Source organism: Perca flavescens, chromosome 22 (assembly GCF_004354835.1).
Source record: "Perca flavescens isolate YP-PL-M2 chromosome 22, PFLA_1.0, whole genome shotgun sequence".
NCBI lineage: Eukaryota > Metazoa > Chordata > Actinopteri > Perciformes > Percidae > Perca > Perca flavescens.
Genome location: NC_041352.1, coordinates 22,197,283 through 22,218,947, shown reverse-complemented (window position 1 = coordinate 22,218,947; position 21,665 = coordinate 22,197,283). Strand labels below are relative to the sequence as shown.

At 38.8% G+C, this 21,665-nt stretch overlaps 1 protein-coding gene across 5 annotated transcripts in view; it reads left to right on the top strand.

Moving 5' to 3' along the window:
* LOC114549021 (cadherin-18) overlaps positions 1-21,665 on the top strand; it is a 90,498-nt gene that overhangs the window by 15,709 nt on the left and 53,124 nt on the right. For 2 of the 5 annotated variants that reach the window (XM_028569114.1, XM_028569116.1), the window contains exon 2: positions 5,871-6,433. In XM_028569114.1, coding sequence (XP_028424915.1) covers positions 6,203-6,433 — 231 coding nt within the window. In that variant the 5' untranslated portion in view covers positions 5,871-6,202. Of the gene's footprint in view, positions 1-5,614; positions 5,756-5,870; positions 6,434-21,665 lie in introns of those variants that run through there. The other 3 variants (XM_028569115.1, XM_028569117.1, XM_028569113.1) reach the window with 3 other exon arrangements.

The window sequence follows — 21,665 nt, the reverse complement described above, 5'->3', positions numbered from 1 at the left end:
TCCAAAAAGCAGCATGTCATAGGACCTTTAAAAACTTAACTTAAAATTTCTATTTAAAGAATTGTGTTACAATAACAAGGGCTGTATGTGAGTTTTGAGAGGAGATAACATTAGGCAGGTGGGATTTGATGATTTAATACTCTTCACAGTTTATAATAACTTGTATCTTTTGGGACAGTTGCTCTGCAGACTAAATTCAAGAGGTTTATTGTCATATGCACAGTAAAGACACCATTACACCATGCAATGAAAATATTGCTTTTCCAGTCTTCCTTACACAATGAATAAAAAAGGATAAAATAAAATAAAGCTTAAACAAACAATACAAAAGTTGCAATAGTTTTGAAAAAAGATTAAAAAAACGATTTGTTCCTAAAATGAAGATCTCTATATTGCACCATCTCTGCCTCCTTGAATAATTTGTCAACTGGGGAACCTCCTACAATAGCCACCACTATTTGATTTAGACAAATGTATATTGTCTAACTATTATGGATCGACCAATTACCGGCCTGGCCGATTATTGGGGCCGATATTTTGCAATTTGCAGATTATGTGTATTGCTGTTTTATTTCACCGATAACCGATAAAGTTAATTAATAAAAAAGTGTGCTACTTTAACTCCGCTTCGGTCTGCAACACTTGCAAACTTGAAAAACTTCAAGAAGCTATTTTTTTTTTACTGTGGAATTAAGTATTAAATAATTGTTTAAGGCATTTAATCAAACTAAAAAAGATTGGTTCCAAATATCGGTTATCCGTTTCATAAACTACTAGAATTGTATCGGTATTGGCCCTGAAAAACCAGTATCGGTCGACCTTTACTTACTATTTATTGTTGTATCACCCCAATGACACAGCTGCATTTGTTCCAACGCAGCCAAATTCAGTTGCCTTTCCCTGTTACAATACAGTCTTTATATAGCTACGTGCTATAAGGTAAAAAATGTTTTTTAGATCAGATGCTAGAGCACACATTACATCTACTGGTGCATATGATATTCTTAAGCTTGCCATCCATTACAGCAGGTTCATAGAGACCTCCTTCTGATTCAGCAGAAACAACAAAGAAGAAAAATAAATTCACGTTCAGGCCTCATGAACACTTCGCAGCTGTGTTACCGTCTGATTTCATACGAGTACATTTTGCTGTGTCGATAATTTTCTCCTGTGCTGTTTGTGTCTTCCTGTACTTACTTTAACACTCTTGTTTGTTTACCTCAGCTCAGTGTAACATAGCCGGAGAGTATAGAGGCAGCACACAGGCCCTTTAAATGGGTGGAAAATAAACCTGTATTTCTTCCTTTTTCAGGTGAGGTGAAATGTCAAGAGTCTTTTTCAGTGTGGTCTCTTTCAGACTGAGGATAGAACAGTGGTTCAGTGATATGTGTTTTGACCGGCCCCAGTCTTCTGCTATCTGGTGTTTGACACCGGCAGAAAGCTGATGCTGTGAAATCGAATGCAGTGGGTGAGCTCCCAGCAGGAGCCCTGAAACATTAGCTATTAGCGGCAGGTGACAGGAGCCTGTACTCCCACTTTGCCGGACTAAATTTAGGTGTCTCTCTGTTGCTCTCTCAACATCTCTCCCTCTCTGGCTGTCTTTCATTTTACTTTATCATTCTGCCTTTTTAAGCATTTTGTCACCTGCGTTGTCATCAGTGGCTGGGGTAACATACAAGAGCTGTTGGATGTACTCTGGCTGAGGTCTTACTAAATTTTTGTTATTTATGTGACCACTTGATGCCATGTTATTGAGTTTTCCTGTTTCCATGAATAAGTAAAGAGACAGAGACACTGTTTTTCTGTCTGCCTATAGTGTCCTAGCCACAGGTTGTACAGTCCATCAGTAAGAAAATAAAGTATGAAAAGGTTCAACGTACTACTGGGAGTTACAAAAGAGGACAGGAAAAGGTACAATGCTGGGAATGGTTCTCTGGAAAAATTAACAAAGGCTGGTCATAGGGGTTTTTGTGCAAGTGCACATACAGATGTGATAAATCGTGTGATGTAACCTTTCTCAAAGATATTAAATTATTCAGTACAAAGAAAAAAACTTGCAAGGTTTAATGGATATCTTTCTGGGAAACAAATGATCCAGCAACTATACAGGATTGAGGATTTGATGAATCATGCAGTGAACGTATTTTAAAATTTTAAATTCGCACATCTCACATATAGTTATGATAAAACAGAGTAAAGTTAGTCCGTCTCTCAATATTTTCTAATTTCCCTACTCCGTCTGTGACTCTCAATGCCAAGCACCTATTGAAGATGTACATCTTTGAAAATGGGTCACAGACATGTCATTTCAGTTTTTACAACAGCTGGGCACTGTAGTTTTTAGCATACGCTGCTCAAGCAGCAGTAAAAAGTGCATTTGTCGGAAACTATTCTTTTTACAGCAGATAAATAGACATTTGGTGCGCTAACAAGTGGTTCCAGCACCAGAATGGTTCATGTGGGAAAGTAAACTACAGGCCCGTGTTGTAGCATGTCATCTAATCAACGATTTGTCCCATTAATACAGCCAGATCAAAACAGAATTGCATGTGCATGTACAGTAAACACAATCACTTGTTTGTGCATCCGGCCAAAATCTCTGTGGGTGCCGCTGTCCATAACCAATCCTGTTAAACGTTGCACGTACATAAACATGCCATGGGCAGAAGGCTGCACAAAACAATATCATCATCATCATAAACAGGGAGACATTATTTCCATTGAGAGAGCCAGATGCTGTTGATTTCATGACTCCCTGAAATGTGTTTTATTGTGTGCTTAGAATAAGCATGATAATAAGACAATTAAAAGACTGATTGAAGAGAGCCCCAGGAGGTGCAATTGAAACAACTAGAAAATATATTCTCGGGGTCTGACTCACTCAGGTACCAGGATAGTCTCGCCGGTGCTTTGACTGTGTAGGGAGATTTGCCAGTGTGGTTGAATTGTGACATTACTGAATCACACTGAACCGGGAGTAAAAACAAACTTAAAACCTCTGATATATATTTTCCAAAGAACTCCATCAGTTTTCTTTGCAGGGCTTGGTATCATTTTCTCAGTTACTGCAAGAGAGTAGGGGAAGCAGGATTTGGGCATAGCTCTACCTATGCAGATGAGAATCTTTTCCCAGATTACACGTGTTTAGTGTGCGGCTGAGTATTTATCGCCAGCTGCTTGAATCTAAGTCGATGTGGAACAGCTTGACTTTGCTTTCACTGCCTGGGCTGGCAGTAGGAATTACCCATTACAACCACTGCACCTAGTCAACATCACCAACAACTATAGTTGAGCTGCGTAATTTGCATGTCGAGATGTTTGAAACATGGGGATTAGTCAGGGGTTCTAAGCAAATCTTAATCCATATATGTGTAGAAATATTTATATTTATAAAGAGAAATACATAATTCAGTGAGTATCCTTCAAAGTATGTGACAGCCGTAAGTTGCATTAATGTCTCGTTTTAGCGTTTTTTTTCCCCTAATGGTGTCACATTTATTGTATGAGATGGAGCACAGCAGCCTTTGAAGTCTGTCAGCTTCTATATCCTATTAAATATCAAATACATGTGTTTGTCCTCCCGATAATCCCCACAAAGCTGCTATTCAACTTGAGCACTTTGAATGTTGGACCAACTCTCCTGCTTTAAGTCAGCTTTTGCGACTCTGGTACATGATGTTATTATTATTATGATTATTATTATTATGATTATTATTATTATTTATTAGAACAACTTCATTTTACTTTGTTGTGTTTGTTTTAAATTGTTGACTCACAGTTCACTCAGTTAACAGGTTTCCCTTGCTAATGCAGAAAGTTAGCTTTCATTATTTAGGGGTGGCATTTTCCTGTTTTTGTGATAACTGCGTTTCTAAGAATTACATTGGGGACATTTTTTTTTTTACCAAAACAGACAATGTGACTAAAACTCTGTGTGACTGTCTCATGTTGCATTCTTTTCTGGACTTAATGTCAGTCAAAAGCCAGAGTATTATCCCAATTCAAAGTCTGCATTCAGCCAACAGTGATCCAAATCCTTTTAAGTGTTCTTCCTTCACCTTATTTATTGAGGATGTTTTGGAAGCTTTGTAGCTGAGTGGCCATGGTCGAGAATATGAGCCAGACTTATACATTTTAAAATACTTTTGTCCTACATCTGTTACTGTGTCAGACCATTGAACAATTTTGAGACAAACAAGGGAAATTAAACCATATACATTTTGAATATGTGGTTGATTTGTCAAAGGAAACCCAGCTTCGCCAACGTTTTCCTTCCTGAGTCTCATTTTTAAAATCTACTATTTGTTGCTGATAAAATTGGGCCCAGGGTCAATTTAAAGTTACAATTTCAATGATCTCCATTTTCGTTCTCTTATGGTGACAAGCAGTAATTGGTGTGTTTTTGGATCTCACTTCCCGGACGTTGCCGCTTCTTGATTTTTCTCAGGAATATTGCCACAGATGTAATTGGTAATACAGCAAATGCAAAGGGCTTTTATTAGCGGGCCATAGGCTTATTACCATTGTGTCATTCAGTGATAGATAGTGACTCAACAGACACAGATTTATTTAAATGAATATGTTCAAGACTATTACTTTAAGGTTCAATGTTTTCATTGAAGTGTTAACAATGGACAGTGCTGCTGCCTCTGGGTACTTTTGGCTGTACAGATCTTGCCACACTTTGATAAAAAATAGAAGAAAAAAAACGGAGTCAGTTCAGTGTTCATCACACTTAGTTTTATTTAGAATAAACTTTGAGTCTAGGTTTTAAGAAAAGGGCTCAAGGAATTCAGTGTGCTTTCAATCCTTTCTTGAAAAGAGGGCGCCATTTAGTGGGCTCCGAAAATAAAGACAATGGTTCACAAAGCGTCATGAAGCTCCATTTGGCCATCACTACCTGAATGATATTCATGGAATCTGAATTGAAATGGTTATTATATCTCTAGTTGTCACACCGAAGGGCATCTCAGAACAGCAAAGGTCAAATGATGCAATCTCCTCTCATCCAAAAAAAAAAAGTCAGCAGTGAGGACCGATTTCATGCTTCAGCAGCACATAAATAATACATCTAACTTTAAACTCCATCCCAAGACTAGACACCTCTCCATAATACCTCCTCTTTAAAGACCACAGAGTTGCACACGCAGGTCTAAAGCACCTTCTTGCAAAAGACGAGCAGAGCTACACTTGAATGCTGAGTAACATAGAAATTCAACAAAGCTTGCAGTTGTTGTTTTTTTACTACTTTAATGTCGTCTTCAATATACAGTTTTGATTTAGAACAAATGGTTTCCTTCTTTTTTCCCCCCCATTCCATTCCACTGCCTTTTAAAAATCACCCTCTTCCTTACGTCTGAGTGGTTTGATGTCTGTCCTTATCATAGTACAGTAAATGTATTTCTTCCTGCCACGCACATTATTCACCGCACTGAGGCACACAGTAAGATTCACAGGATGCCCCGTTCATGTTAAAACATCCAAATCAAACCTTTTTTTTGGGGGGGATGTTTTTTTAATAAAGCCAACTCATCCTTCGAGTCACATGGAGTCACACGCTGTTCTGCTCTGACGCATGACCTCACAGGGCCGTATCAGTCACCACGCGGACATCCTTTTAATAGCACTGTGACTACTCAAGTCTAAACTTAGTTAGTATCATCTGCATAATGGCTGGAATACTACACTAGATTTCTTGTTGCCTGTTTGTACATTTTCACAGTTTTCACAGAGTTTGAAGTGCATGTCCTCGTTTGTAAGGATTTATGTGTTGCAATTTAATTGGAGGGTATTAGTGGACATTTAGCTTCTAATATCCACCAAATTCATCTCTAACTCTGTGTTTCTCTTTCCCCTCCTCTCTCTCCCAGGAAATCCAGAATGGCTTTCAGGATTAACCTCTGCACTTGGTAGAACTACCCAGAAGTTCACGTCTGTTTGCACATCATCTCACAGCCTGGAAAATTCCATAATGTAAATGTATCTTGCTTGTTTTTTTTTTTCTCCATTAAACCTTCCGCTTTTGGCCATGAACCTTAGAGGATCTACCGGGACCGCTATTTTCTTAGTTTGGATATAGATTCCTCTTTCGCTTTGACTATTGCACAGGCCTGGAGCGGTGGCAAGTTGTGGCGGCGGCGGTGGTGGGAGGACCTTACCACTTTGGAACACGGGGATAACTTTTACAAAAGCACGCGCCACCATGAGGATATCCACCACCTCCTGTCTCTATCCCTTTCTGGTCTGCCTCTGTTTCATCCAGAGGTGCTACGGGGCGAGCCACCACGTCCCCGCCAAAGTGCCCTCCAAGAACCAGACCAAACTGGCCAACGGGGAGACGGAGGTGCACCACAGGCCCAAGCGTGGCTGGATCTGGAACCAGTTCTTTGTTTTAGAAGAACACTTGGGACCAGATGCACAGTATGTGGGAAAGGTAGGATGTTTTATTGAACTGTACAAAACAAAGACATCTTTTGATCCCAGGGAACTTGCTTTTGAACAGCTTACTTGGCATTTTTCTCTCCCCGCTTGTTTATTGAGAAATGGGTTACAGCAGGAGCAAGCTGTTCTATTGAGGTAGATCGCCACGTCGGCATTGTACACTTTTTTTTTTTTTATCTTCTGATGTGGAAATTCAGGGCTCATTTGTTGAAGGTGTTTTTTTTCTTCTTTTCTTCTGTCTTTACGATGTTGGACCGAATACCTGTCATGATAATGTCCAAAGAATGTACTATTCTTTGTAATCAAGGAGTGCTTCTCAGCATGTCTGCCACTCGGGGAAACCAGCTTTGCAAGAGTGGATTAAGTTTGAAAGTGAGAATAGCCCTCTACATCAAGCTATCTTTGAACTGAAATATCAGATTGGGTGTCTCTGTGGGAAATGAACCCAAATGTGATCTCTTGGTGGGAAATGAACCACCACAGTAAGAAATAGGATAGTAGTGCAATGGGGTTATAGTAAGCCAGGGTCCCTCATAGTTAGAACATTTCATGAAGGTAATTTCAAAGTGACGGATGTCCCTTACAGTGGAAAAGATATTGGTGGGTATTTTTTTCTATGCCTGGGCGTAGGGTACGATGTATCCCTGTTGTTGGTGGTGATTTTTCTGTTAGCTCCGCAATAAGCCACAGGGCGCTGGTTAAGTCCTCTGCTTGCAGATTGCCTGTCCTTATCTTCTGAAATGTTAAAATGTGTTTCTCCGCTGCAGTGATCATTATTCTGGGCACTCAGGCACAAACTAATCCCCTCAACTGCACTCCGAGAGAAAGAGAATGAGAAAGGCACAACGCTCCTCTGACTGCACATATGTCTGTATTTCAACAGCGGTACACCATTTGAAGGCGAAATGAAAGAAAATAGGGATGACATGCTTGGAAAAAAAACTTTTGAAAAGGGACGAAAACAACAACAGTAAATATAACTTTCTGCCTCAAATGTCTGTTTATTGAATAAACCTGGGGGTTTTAATCACACATGTCCTTGCTAAGCCAACAAAGCAGAAGAAAGGTTATTTATTGGTGATACATGTTTTTGCTAATATTATTTGACACATGAATGAACCATGAAATCCCACAGTGCCAACAAAAACAATCCCTCAGCATGTATGTATTTGACAATAACAAAGATATTTTGCAGCATATTCAAAGCGTCAGTTTGTCGATGCACGAACTGCACGAAAACATGGTTAATCATTTAGACGTTAAATTTGTCCACTGCTGGGAAATTCTTGATTGTTTGGTTTGCTGGCTGGTTGGCTGATGTGCTAGTTCTACAATACTCCTACCTTAAGGGTGTTGTTGTTGTCTGTGTGTGTGTGTGTGTGTGTGTGTGTGTGTGTGTGTGTGTGTGTGTGTGTGTGTGTGTGTGTGTGTGTGTGTGTGTGTGGTGGTTGCCGCTGATGAAAGCAAAATAAACATAAACAGCTAATCCTGGATGATAATAAAGCACTGAGAAGACACAAACATTATTAAGGATTCAATTTGACATGCATGTTTAAAGAGATGAGGTCTCCAGATGGTTAGCACAAAAACACATTTAATTATGTGGGTTGGGACCGGTGTGCTGTGTCCTAATGTGACCAAGAGACAGACTGACCCTTAATTAGACGAAGACAGGAGAGGAGGAGGAGGAGGATTAATGCAGTCGGCACGTATTGCGCTGTATTGTGTTTTTTCTGTCATCCCTTTGCTTGATTAAAAACTGCACATTAGCGAGCAGCAAATGAGCAGTTCCACTACAAGGACTTGCCAACACAGTCTTTGTCGATAATTACTTTCATCAAAAAAATTAAAGTTTTGAAAGAGATGTTTCATGATAAGATACCATGGAATATTGCACACAGACATGGTATATTAATTATTGCGTGGTCAACATGAAAAAGCAGATGTGTGCTAAGAAAAATTGCAAGGTCAAACATTAAAGGTGCCCTGCCACACGTATTTCATAACTTTATGATAATGTCTGAAGTTCTACCATGGACTCTGTAACATTTTTTGTGGGAAAAAAAATGCCTTGGTTACCTTGTTTCAAGCCATTCTAGCATGTTATAGAAAGCCTGCAGGAAGACTCGGGTCGATTTGTGCCAGTTCTCATTAATATTCAACAAGCTAAGCTGCTTGACTCTGATTGGTTAACAGCTAGCCAATGAAAGCCTGGCTATCAGCGTCCTTTACTCTAACAGAGGAGGTAGCAGTTCATTTTCACATTCACGACATAACACAAACACATATGGACCTAACATATTTAAAAAATACAAGGAAAAATGTTTTTGTGTGGCAGGGCACTTTTAACACAAGCATACCATAATGTAAGACTTGGCCGGGGCAGTTGGTAATGTTGTGTGTACTTTTTACTACTCTCACATAAAGGATAGCGTAGAGTGACTTCTGGGAATAAGTGAAGCGGCCAGTCTGTCAAGAACATTTTTAATCCCCCTGAGGTATCCCATAATCCCCAATGACACCTCTCTGGGGGGCTGATACTTTTGGGAAATGACAGCGTTGTGCATGAGTGAGACGCAAATGCTTGGTAGGGGACAGGGCTTGTCCAGATACAAGACAGGAGACAACCCACTCTCCCAATGGGAGGTTTGAATGTCTTCATGTCAATCAGCTCAGTGTGGTGCTTTGAAGTAGTCAGGCAGGTTACAGACTGGATGGTAATTTTTAGAAGAGATGCAAAACCCTGAATTAATATGAACTAGGGGTGTTGAAATTAATCATTTCGTTGCATCGATGCAGTGACAGACCATAACCGGTTATGGCCTTACAATGTTACTTGTTGATTTTCCGGTTGCTGCTTTTTGTGTTTTTGCCTTTTGTCTGTTGTGTTCAGACTCTGCTACATTCAGGAACTGTCTTTTTTGAGAGCAGATACAATAAGAAAGAGGAGTTCATATATATCTTGAATTTGTTGATGAAAACCATGTGTTGTGTAGCAATATATAATAATATTGAAGAGGTGACGCATCATGATTCATCGGGATATTGAATCGATTTGAATCGTTGACAGGAGAATCGTAATCGAATCGTGAGACCAGTGAAGATCCACACCCCTAATATGAACTGCAGTGAATCTGTCTTAGTTGGAGGATGTAGCGCTGCTGTTGGATGAAAAGAAATAGATCCTTGGTCACAAATCCTTGAGTGGAACCATCATTGGGTGTCTGGCCCACATATACAATAAACATACAATAAATAATGTGAGATTTGACAGAATAGGTGCTTCAGCCCAGACTAGGAGGGATACCCCTTGTCTTCATTTGAAGAGCAAAGTAGCAACCTATAAGAAAGGTGCCTAAATGTTTTATTCATACATCTAAAAATAGATTGTGCTGTGACAGAATCAGGCAACTGTCTTGTTGTATGTGTAGTAATGGCTCGACAGTGGGAGGAAGAAAAAAAAAATGAAATGAGAAATGAGTCTTTACATAAAATTGCTTTTCACCCACTCTTTGCAACGCAGGAAACAAGTGCGTGCGGATTGGAATGTTTTCAGTGTTAAAGCAGTGAGGTGTTACACGAAATAACAAGGAAATTTCACAGCCAATGTCACATTATTACTCTGCATTGTTGGAAAGAGAAACATCCTGAAAATTGCTGAAATGTTATTTATCAACCACAGAGACATTTTTATGGCATGCATATGTGGGTGCGGAAGTGCCTCAGTGTTTGTATGTGTGTTGGCTACAACTAAAACTTTTTAATTATTGACTACCCTTTTATTACTGTTTTTTTTATAATACAATGTACAAATGTTCGAAAAAGTGTACATTCAGCGTGTGCACCAACATGTGCATTCAGTAAGAGTTGTGTGTGCATGTGTGGCAGAGAGATATCCATTGATTTTCCTCGGCTGTGTTTAAGGCAATTTGGATCAACAGTCTTCGTTTGGAATGGCTAATCTTTATCTGGTCGAGCATAGAAATACATCTGCAGTGTTGTGTCCTTGATACGGTGACACTTTCACCGTCGTGTTTCTTTTGTGTTGTTGTGGGTTTTTTTTGTGTTACTAAAGCCTTTCCCAATGTTTTTTTCCTAAACCCAATTTTTTTTTTTTTAAACGCGTGTGACGTTCTCGCGATAGTACGGCACCCGCTGACATACACGTCGATAGCTCAAAATGCATACAGATAACACGCCATTTGGCTTTAGGAAAGTGGCGTGTATGTTAACGCAAAGTCAATGATGCCATGTTGCCCGACAAATGGTTATGAAAGAAATTAAGCTAACCCTGTGAATGACCATTTATTCAACAATTGCAGAAAATAACACAAGCGTATGTCTGTGCAGGCATGCATAATATCCTAAGTGCTTTCCCCTGTCCTCTGGCTGAAATGTTCAAACATATTAGCACCATTAAGACACTTGAGACTAAAGCCATGTGCCCTCCCTCACTGCCAGAGTACCAGGCAAAAACTTCATGTTTTTTAAAGCTCATCTGCTGACGGATTAATTTCTGTCTCATTCTGATATCAATTTTTAGCAGCAGTTAGAGGCAGAGCCATTAAATGAGTGTCAGAGTTGCTTCCAGGAGTCTAATAATCTCATTATTGTACATCAAGAAGTCAACCATCCTGCTGGGAAGACAACGATTCATTCTGTTTCTCCCCGCAGATGTCAAAACAGAGGACAACTATTAGGGCGGATCTCCGTGATGTGCATCTGAGGCACATCTTCAACACGCCCCTCATCACTGTCTCTTGATGTATGGTCATTAGGCGGGCGCTTCATCATCAGGGTTTGCTGTGACTGTTGCAAATCAATCGAAGAGAAGGGGGCGCTCGGAGGAGTTGATTGGGAGGGAGCATGGTCAAAATGTGGTGATAATCAGACAATCAAGCACGCCCACATAAAATGATTAAGTCCTCTTGAGTGAAGCATAAGAGCCGAGATTTAATCAAAAATGAACCCACCCCCCTCCACTAATTGCAAATATGAAGCCAAAGCACTGATCATCAGCTAGGGCACACAGCCTGCTCATTTCTCCTTCTCTTCCCCCCCACCCCTTCCCAGCTCCCCTCACCATGCACATTGTTGATGGAATAAATGCTCCACATCCTGACTCCAACCTTCAACTCCCATTTCCGCATCAGCAAGGGCCTGCTTTCAATATCAAAGCAATGCAGTTTTAATGAATCTTTCTGGAAACAACATGAAGTTAATGTTGCTATTGTTTGTCCAGTGCCAGTCTGATTACATGAGTTGTGAAATCACAACAAAGAACACACAGATAAACAAAGATGTTGAGCTTGCAGTGAAGCATGTGCAGCCATTTGGTGTGTCTATATAAATGTGCGGTGCCCTGGTGTAGCCCCTAGACTCTTTTAGCTGTGTCATGAAGTTGATGTCTCACTGAAAGTCAAACTCGCTGGAAAAAAAAAACTAACGACCAATTTTTCGATTAGTCGACTAATCTTAACGACAAATTTAAAACAAAAATCAAGTGAAAAAAACGTGTTTATTGCGTCCATTTTATTTTGAACTCAATTGAAGGGCCAAAACATAAAATGTCACCTGTGCCATAAACAATATAAATAAATCAAATGTTACCAAATAAAAAAATGACATAAATGCAGATATAAATTTTGCTGTGAATACTTCCGACGTTGTCTTTGCTGTAATCAAATCAGTATATATTTATTTTTAACATGAAGTATACTACTGCGTGAGTGCGGTAAATCAAGAAACATACATGTGTACAGACAAGGCTAGCAGCAGCAGCGCCGCGTCAGACACGTTTCTGGTGTGAAAAGACAGAAAAATCCATGCAGCAGCCACGCAACTGACACACAACAGAAACACCACGCGTTTACACTTGCGTGCATGGTGGGGTTTAAAACATTACTGCCAAAGTCTAAGTAGCCTGTTTAACATCCAAAGACAAGTCATTGTACTTGTCAAGAGTCAATAAACAGTTTAGACTTGCTCACCGTTTCATTAATAATCATATACTTACGTTCAGAGGCTGAGTCAGGACTTTTCCCGGTAGGCCGGTAGTGTTTCGAGGCCGCGAGCGCCGGACTGATAATAGTTATACATTGCAAGTTCTTAGCAACACCATCCGGCGGCCTGGTGCTGCCCGCTGGTCAAACATGGTGTGCATCCTCTGCTCAACACCGTACAGCCTGCCTCTGCCATTTTTCAAATCAAAGCAGTGAAGGCGGGGTGGCAGGGGGAAGAAAGAGGATAGCAGATTAACCAGCAGGGCGCGCACAGCATACAGACTGGTGTGGATGTGAATTACAGTGAGCCGTTTGAGACAGGAGACCAAAAATAAATAATTGGTCAATAGTAAAACTACGACGTCGACTAAAAGAATTGCCGTTGACTTATTTTAATGGTTGATCACATCGACTAAGTTGACTAATCGCGGCAGCACAAATTTTATGCTTTGTGCCTGCTCTTTAATCGTGGATTTCATGGAATGATCACAGTCAGAGTTTTATGTCGTACTTATTCCTTTTCTGCCTGCACCATAGATGTATTCTTCCATAATGAGTGGACATGACAGCAGTAAAGCCACATCCTTTTATACAAGCAGAGAGCAAACAAGGGTAGCTAGGCACATACATTATGTGGATCTCTACACTGAATTGGACCAAGCCAAGACAAATGGCATTCACCGATAATGCAATCCAACCAGGCACATACATTACCAGGATCTGTACAATCAAAAAAGAACAAAGCTGTTACAGAAGAGAGAAGAAGTAGATGAGCAAAATACATGGAAGGTTAAGCTGTGTAGCAATTCATATCAGTATGGCACTTAATAGAGCGTATCCTCTGCTGATGCTTAAGTAGTTTTCTTGAATCTACCTGAAATGGGACATGAGTTATGTCTGTTTGAAAAGCAGCCACTTCTAAGCATTTTGGCTGATTAATGCAGGATGCAGGACTTTATTTATGATTATGCGGCACGTTGTCTTAAAAAATGCTATGGAATATGTGGCATATTTATGCAATTTTATGCGATGAAATTGCGGGAACTTGCAAAAATTGCGGGAACTTGCAAAAATTGCAGGAACTTGCAAAAATTGCGGTTTGATGAAAAAGAGAAAAAAAAGTGATTCCCCCAACACCCTGCTTTTTGATAATGTTCACGTCGCGTAATTACGTAATTTACGTCAGTAAACGCAAATTTTTGAACTTTCTACTAAGATATATGTGACTTTTTTGCAACGAAAATGCGGGGATTATGAAATCATGCAAGCCCCACATATTTTGCGTGGAAATTGGCAATTTATAACGCGGCCCCCGCATAAATATGCAGACTTTGGCTGATTATGCATTGAATCATTGATCGCATAATCATGTTTTTCTGGAGGGCCTGTTTATTTGTTCAGCAGAAAAATTGGCTGGGATATGGCATGGTGGCTAGATCTAAACCAAGACCAAATCCTGTGATTGTGCATGCTGGTCTATTGGCCCAGAAATGAAGCATTTGAATCTTCCTTTATCTGCTATGTGTGAACAGGTTCATTGGTGGTTGTGCATCATTTCGGAAGGTTTGTGCTTATCTCTTTATTAATGTTTGTAAGATATTCAGTTGTCAATAGTTGGTTGCAAGGTAGCTCTGTTTGTGGACTAAATACTTTGTCAGTAAACAATGAATCAGCACCTTTAACAATTAAGCGACTACCAGATTAATAGATAATGAGTCATTAGTTGCAGCCCTAGTTATATGTAATATACAGTATATGAAATAGAACACGCTTTGATTAGGTTTAAAATATGATCAAATGTTAAAGAAATGCTGCTACAGATACAATATCATCACAATATTACATCATCTAACAGGGCAACATGATAGACCAAATCCATCAAATTATAGTGTGAATATTTTGCCAAACTAAATGTATTCTCGTTGTAGTTTTTTCAATGAATATTGCAATTTTAGTTAAACCATACATATCACATTAAATATAACAAATTGGTACTAGATCCATCCTTATAATCTACTTATTATTATTTCATAAACATTGTCTCATGACTTTCAATGAAGATTTAAACGATATTAAGTCATGCAATAAATAGATGTAATAAATGCAAATGTGGTTATTGATTCATAGGCCTGTGTTGTTATTGAGTCAATAAAAACAGTTAAATATATCAGTAATAGTGATTTTAAGAGGGCTGATTATTTATGAGGTGAAAAGATTAGTTGATCAATTTGTGAATGGGAAACAACATTGATTGCTTAGAATTCTGATAATTGTGTATGTCATACAGGTACTGCTCACATCTTTTCTTTTCATTCATCATTGCAATTTCCACTCTAGCGGCTCTAGTAAGTCATAATTTGTGACTTCATTTTGAATTAACTCTATTTTATCTAGCAATACTACACAAGTAAAAAAAAACTATTTACTGTTGCAGAAATACTCTTGTCGCGGCACATATCTGTCAGGTTAGAGGACTGCTTTCCTCCTCAAATGTCTTCTCCCCTTAGCTGACATAGACACCTGATAAATGGTACGACAGGGCCAAAAGCAGACTCTAAGCACCAGTTAGCTTGTGAACACAAACAGTTTAAGGCTGCTCTCGACAATGAGTATACAGAGCCCAAACAGTGAAAGCACATAGCTTTTTGACAAAAGAAAGTGAAGATACTTTTTCTTTCGGGTTGCTGCTCTGGGCATATGATGAAATTATAAGCGAGGTTTTTCTTGAGATTGGAGTGTTTTTCGCCAGCAACTTTAGAGCTCCAATATCTGATGATCTCTTTAAACTCAGAAACACATTGCCAGCTGCCAGCCACATGCCAGTCATCTATTCCACTAGGCTTTAATAAAGTCACCCATAGAGACAGAGAGATAAACACAATCCCTTGTTTTGATGCCCTTTGGAGGAAACAGATTCCTCTAAGTCCTTGCAGGGTGACGACAAAACAACAAGGTTGCAGGGGTCATAATTTCATCTTTCTCATGACCAATCCGTGTGTATGAGAGATTTCCATACATTTCCATTCATTATATATTACATGGACTGGACATTACTGCCATTTTTACTGCCAAATTCCAGATTGCCACCACAGCTGATGTATGTAAAGCTCATATCAAGCTTGCTCTGCGGTGTAACAAAATTGACACTAATTACATCAAGGCCTGTTGCCATGAAATTTTCTGTGTGATCAAAATTAATGATGTATGAATAAAATATCCCAACGCTGAAGTCAAAATGCAGTAGCAGCGTTCTCTGCAGAGAAGTGGAGCCCTGCATTTGAAATCATGTCACCGAAATTTGCCCCAAGCTCAGTTTTATACAATTAGCTTTGACTAAAAATGGAACTACAAACTGTCCCCCAAACAGCAGTGAGGGAGGTCTCTGTCCAGAGTAACTGCTCCAACTGCCTTTTTTCTTTCATTTGCCTCTCCTCTCTTTGGTATCACCAAGCAGTCAGTGAACATAAGAAAGTTGCTTACTTACAGCCAAGAGGTATATCAGTGTAAGATCTCTCAATATTCATTGTTGTATGTTGTATTTTTCTGGTCCTCCACGCTGCAGTTGACCTAAAATGATTTTAATTTACTTGACTGTTCCAATCAAGTTAACAGCAAATGCTTTTACCTCTTTGATCCTTTTTAACTTTTTGTCTGACCATAGCCACTCAATATACCCCAAATATTATGAAAGTACTACAAGTAGGGCTGGGCAAAATGGCCAAAATCTTTTATCCCGATATAGGTCATTTCATATCTCGATAATGACATCACAATATAGCATGTTTTTTGGTAATACTATAAATAGTCTGTTTGAAATAACCACACGGTAAAGCCTATTTTTGTATACTCCTGTGTGAATTAAATACTTGCGAATGAAAAGTATGAAGTATTATCTCACATTGTTAAAAACGTCAGTGCAAAATGAACATAAAGTGAAAGGTTCAGATCATCCAAATGAGGTAAATATTGCTGAATTGTGACAGCTGAACAGTAAAAGGACAGAGAGAGAGTGTTTAGTTGTAAATTAAACCTCAGATATACAATTTTAGTTTTCTGTGTATAGCTTTTTTTGTGGAATACTCAATATTATGTCCATACCATTGAAGGTCCAAACCTAACTATTTAGTTGAGAAACCAATGCATAAGAGATATTCAGATATCTGAAGAGTTCTGGATCCTCTGATCCCCACTGGCAGGGTATTGGGGAAGATAAGAGTGATTTTAAAACCAATCAAAGACCACCACACTGAGAACATCTGGAAATATTCATGCATTAAACAGGGCTCCAGACTAATTCTTTTGCCTTGTTTGCACTGGTGCACCTAACTTTTTTTATTTAGGTGCACCAGCACAAAATTTAGATGCACCCACATTTTTCCTTGCGTTGCCGTTAACGCTGAATGGCGATACACAATATATAGCTCTGTATTTTTTTACAAAGTGGGCTAAATGTTCAGTTTTAAGTCAAAGCCACTTTTCACTAGCTCTTTTATTAAAACAGATTGTGATTAAAATAAAATGCAAAGACAGGGTTTCCTTTACCAGTTTGAAAATATACAGCAGCAACAAATGTAAATGAAAGTTATCTGAAATAAATAGCCTAGGATATATTTAAAATATATATACAGTATATATATATGAGAGAAAGCTCCTTCACTTGTTTTCAACAACAATAAGAGACTGATTAAAAGAGAAAGAGGACGCCTGGATAGCTCAGTTGGTAAATATAGAGGTTCGACTCCGACCTGCAGCCTTTTCCTGCATGTCATTCCCCCCTCTCTCTCCCATTTCATGTCTTCAGCTTTCCTATCAAAATAAAGGCCGAAATCTTTAAAAAATAAAATAAAACAGAGAAAGACATAGGGAGACAGAGGGAGAGAGGGGGAGTTCGATGGACTGAAGCATGCTACTCACAGAGTGACGGCGGACTCATTATGAATGGGTCCAGCACGGGTCGAATGCACTTTGGCGGGTCAGCGGCGTTACACATGTCTTGTGTAGGCTATGAAATGTCTGTATCGTCACTGCGCTGCATTTTTATGAACTATATTTTGGCCATGGGTCACATCTCTCACACGCTATTACTCAACGAACTGAAGTTAGTTGCATTTAATAACATCTAATGTGTTTTTCGCCGTGGCGGCCGCAATAACAGAGGTACCAGCGGAAACACTGGTACCACTACAGGTTTCCCTCTCATAATTAACAATATACAATATAATGTTAATAACAATTAAAACTGTAGACAAATGTCAGCAGTTTGGACCGGCACTGTGTCTCTCCATGTTGCAGGTGTGCCGTGTGTGTGTGTAGGGGGGCGAGGCTGCGTGGAGGAGCAATCCAAACACAGGCAAGGCTTTCCAGAAAGAATTGGTCATGTAACGCAACATTAAACCATATCGATATAAACAACATTGCTTCAATCGTGGAGAGGCAGCGGATGCGAGGACGTTAGGTGCACCGTTGCGACCTGGGAAAATTTTTTGTCGCACCCTTACAAATTTTGGTCGCATGTGCGATCAAATTGGTCGCACTCTAGAGCCCTGTTATAGCTCTTTTCTGATTTGAATGTTGAGTATCCTCATACACATTCTTTACTCCCAGCTGGCCTGACACTGCTGTACCTTTGGCTGTGATATTTGTGTAATAACACGCAACCTGTTGACACTTTTATAACCCATCGATTTTGGAAGGCAGTCGACACCATATGCATCAATGGCCCGCACATTGCAAAGCGTAATTTATTAGCTGCTGCAAAGGAAGTCAATGGTTAGATTAACACTCTGACTGTAGGCAAAATTACATTCATGAGCTAAAGTTGTTGGGGTGCAGCTGAACAGAATTGGATATATCCTAGTAGTAGTTATGGACATGGTCTGTCCTTAAGTATCAAGTGTGGTTCTCTGCATTTAAATGATGTAGGAATGGAATGTATATGTAGGAATTGACTTTCAAACTAAAGCTAACACTGGAATCTACTATTTCTAAATGTCTTTCACTACATTAAAAATTCATAGAGTGCAACAACGGGCCAAAGCGTGTCAACAAAGTAATTGTTCCCATCCACACTGCATTTGATGTGTAAACATGTTCTGATTTCTTGCCTGGGAGGTTGTGTTTAATATTAGTACAATCTAGCAACTGATTAACTACCTGATTCAACAGGATCTTTGACTCCTCATCTAATCATAGGCTTGATATTTACCGCGGGAAGGACATACGGCTCTCATCAAAAGTCAGGCCTGCAATCAACAGCGGCTTCCTAATTTATTCGCTAGTCCAGGTTTTGATTAGATGTGGCCTGAGGACCGTTGCCATTCAGCTTGTTAAATAACTGGTCACTGTTAATGGTTGTGCATTTATACTAATAGAACTGCTTTTTTAATATAAACTCATCTAATTACAGGCTTGATATTTACCGCGGGAAGGACATACGGCTCTCAAGAGTCAGGCCTGCAATCAACAGCGGCTTCCTAATTTATTCACTAGGTTGTGCATTTATACTAATAGTACTGTTTTTTTAATATAAATGTGTACCACTGTGGTTTTACTCATTTTTAAGTGATTGGAAAATACAACCAGGTTGACCCGAATTGAGCCTCAGGGTCAGTAAGGTAACACTAATTCATCAATTAATTTTACTTACAAAGTGACGCACGTTCATCACAGAAGTAAAGGCTGGACTACAATAGAGCTGTTTGGAGCAGTTTGTGAACAGTGTTTTCTCTGGAAAATGGTAAGTCCCTTTGGGGTGGACTTTGGGCTTTTTCACTTTGTGAAACCTATAATGTGCACAAAAAGATACATAACACAATAAAGGAAAGGGGAAAAGCCAAAAAGCATAATATGAGCACTTTTTTACACATGAATCCTTATGCACTACAGGTATACAGGCTGTCAAGTCATGTTATATCTCCCAGCAGAGATGTCTGATGGATGTCCAATGGCAGATAAGCAGTGCTGAAATAGTAATGAATCATGTAACAAACAGACATTCAATCACAAATCAGTCAATAATGGGTGCATAGTTCAATGAAGCTCAGCAGAAATCCAATCAGGAAGATCCTCTTTACGCTCTCATTCATTCACAAATCTCTCTCACTCTGCAGGAAAATTCCTGTACTAACCATGGCATCACTACCTCCATAAATATGACTACGTACTGACTGGGTCTAAGACAACTTTTTTCATTCACTCTAAGTGAAGTGTCTCCTGATTAAAATGCTGATCATAACTTTGGACAATATGATGATTGATTGTTTCTAAAGTTGGGTCACTGTGAAAGTATAATGTCCTAATTCAGGGACGTATTCACAACCAAATCATTGCAGTTGGTTGTCCAGTTATTTTTGCAAACTTTGCAAGGGAACATTATGTAAATCTTTATGTATCAATTAAATGTAGGGCTGGGTGATATGGCAAATAATTTATCATGATATACTGTATAAAAAATCTGTTGCTATTACTATACAAAATAGCACAATATAAATGTTGTCACTATTTATGCCAATCTTAAAGAATCCATTAACCTTAAAATTCACTTGTGTTATAATCTGCCTGCTCCTGAGATTGTTGCAAATGTTTTTATTTGTTTCATTTCATTTGGGTCCTTCACCTGCTGCGTGTTCTGCAACTGGGACTACTGAAAGTATATTCAGAATCTAATTAAATTAATGCATTTACAAAAAATGAACAACATTTTTCAGTCTTGTCAGTCTCAACCCTGAAAGGTGACATTTCTACAGCCAGGAGGCTTATTGGGTCAGTTATGTTCTTATCTGTTCTGTCTTATCTGTTCTGTCAATTTCCTCATTTTCAAAAGTTACCTATGGAAATGTTACAATTTGTAGCTGCTGTGTTTCTCTGAGTACCTCGCTATGTATTTTACCTCATTTATCCACAAGAAGTCGTTACATTTAAGGTTTTGGGGACTGTTGAGCTGTGGTTTTTTATGCTTTCACGAAAACGTTGCCTGAGAGAACGCTCCGTCTTACTATTCGGTATTTGCTACCAAACAATGACAAGATTTAAGTTGAGCCACCAGCTGTGTATATTTTAAGAAAATCATACGAATGGTTAGAAATTGTGTCGTTTTTCTGATTTGAGTGGTTGTAAGTACATTGTCAAGCAATGCAGTAGATTAAAGTTTCAAATTTTCCGAACAAAAATTTATTTACTTCTCCCAGACCTGATCAGGTGCATCAGCGAAATACAGTGAAATTACAGTGGCATTACAACATTACAATTATTTCCAATCAGAGACAATGCAGAAGTTACATAATGTTTTTGCTGAATCATATGTTGAAGCATCTAAATTCAAATTTAAAAAAAATTTAGTTAGATGTAAAACAGTGGGTTACCTTGTAAAAACTTTTATTTGGCTGTGTATGGTTGGACTGTATTACATAATTAACACATATTTAAATTTTCACTGGTAAAGTCAAAGCATATCCCTGTTGTGTAGTCTCAACTTGTGACTGATGTTCCTTTGTAGTTAATACATATTTTTTATTTTATTATTTCACTGTTTTATCAAATACACCTGCAGTTCGAGAACAGGTGATTTAGCCTGTGTGGAGCTCTGTTAGTTGTCTGACAGCAATATGAAAGTGCTGAGTGCCAGACCTCTGTTATATGCAACAGATGTTGCTAATTGGCATTAAACTGAAAATGGCCCACCTTTGTAGCAACGGTTGTAATTGTGATTTATCACTTTGAAGTTAAAGTCCCTTTTGATGCCATTTTACCATTTTTTTTCGTCCCCCTCTACATGTTGGTACTTTGCACACAGGTTTTTATTAGGGGTGCATGATTCAGAAAATTCATGATTCGATTCAATATCGATTTTTAGGGTCAAGATTTGATTCAAAATCGATTTTCGAATCAAGAAAAAAAAATTCGAGATAAAAAAAAAACGATTCACAGTATGTAAATGTAGTTACTTTTCCCATGCGATTGTGGTAGACATACATTTTAAAAGAAAAGAAACACAACAAATTAAATGTAGTTTGATATTACTTTATATGTCTTTATACAAAAATAAGTGCCAAGCTTTGGTCAGCTTTCAAATACATTTAATTCAGGTATAAAATAAAACTGTTAAAAAAAGAGCTTTTTGTTCAGAGTTTGGTGGGAGTTTAGAGCATTGAAAGAGTGTGTTGGTTGACTGGCATGTTAGGTACTTTAGGTTGTTGTTCATCCACGTCTTTAATGTTAATCTCT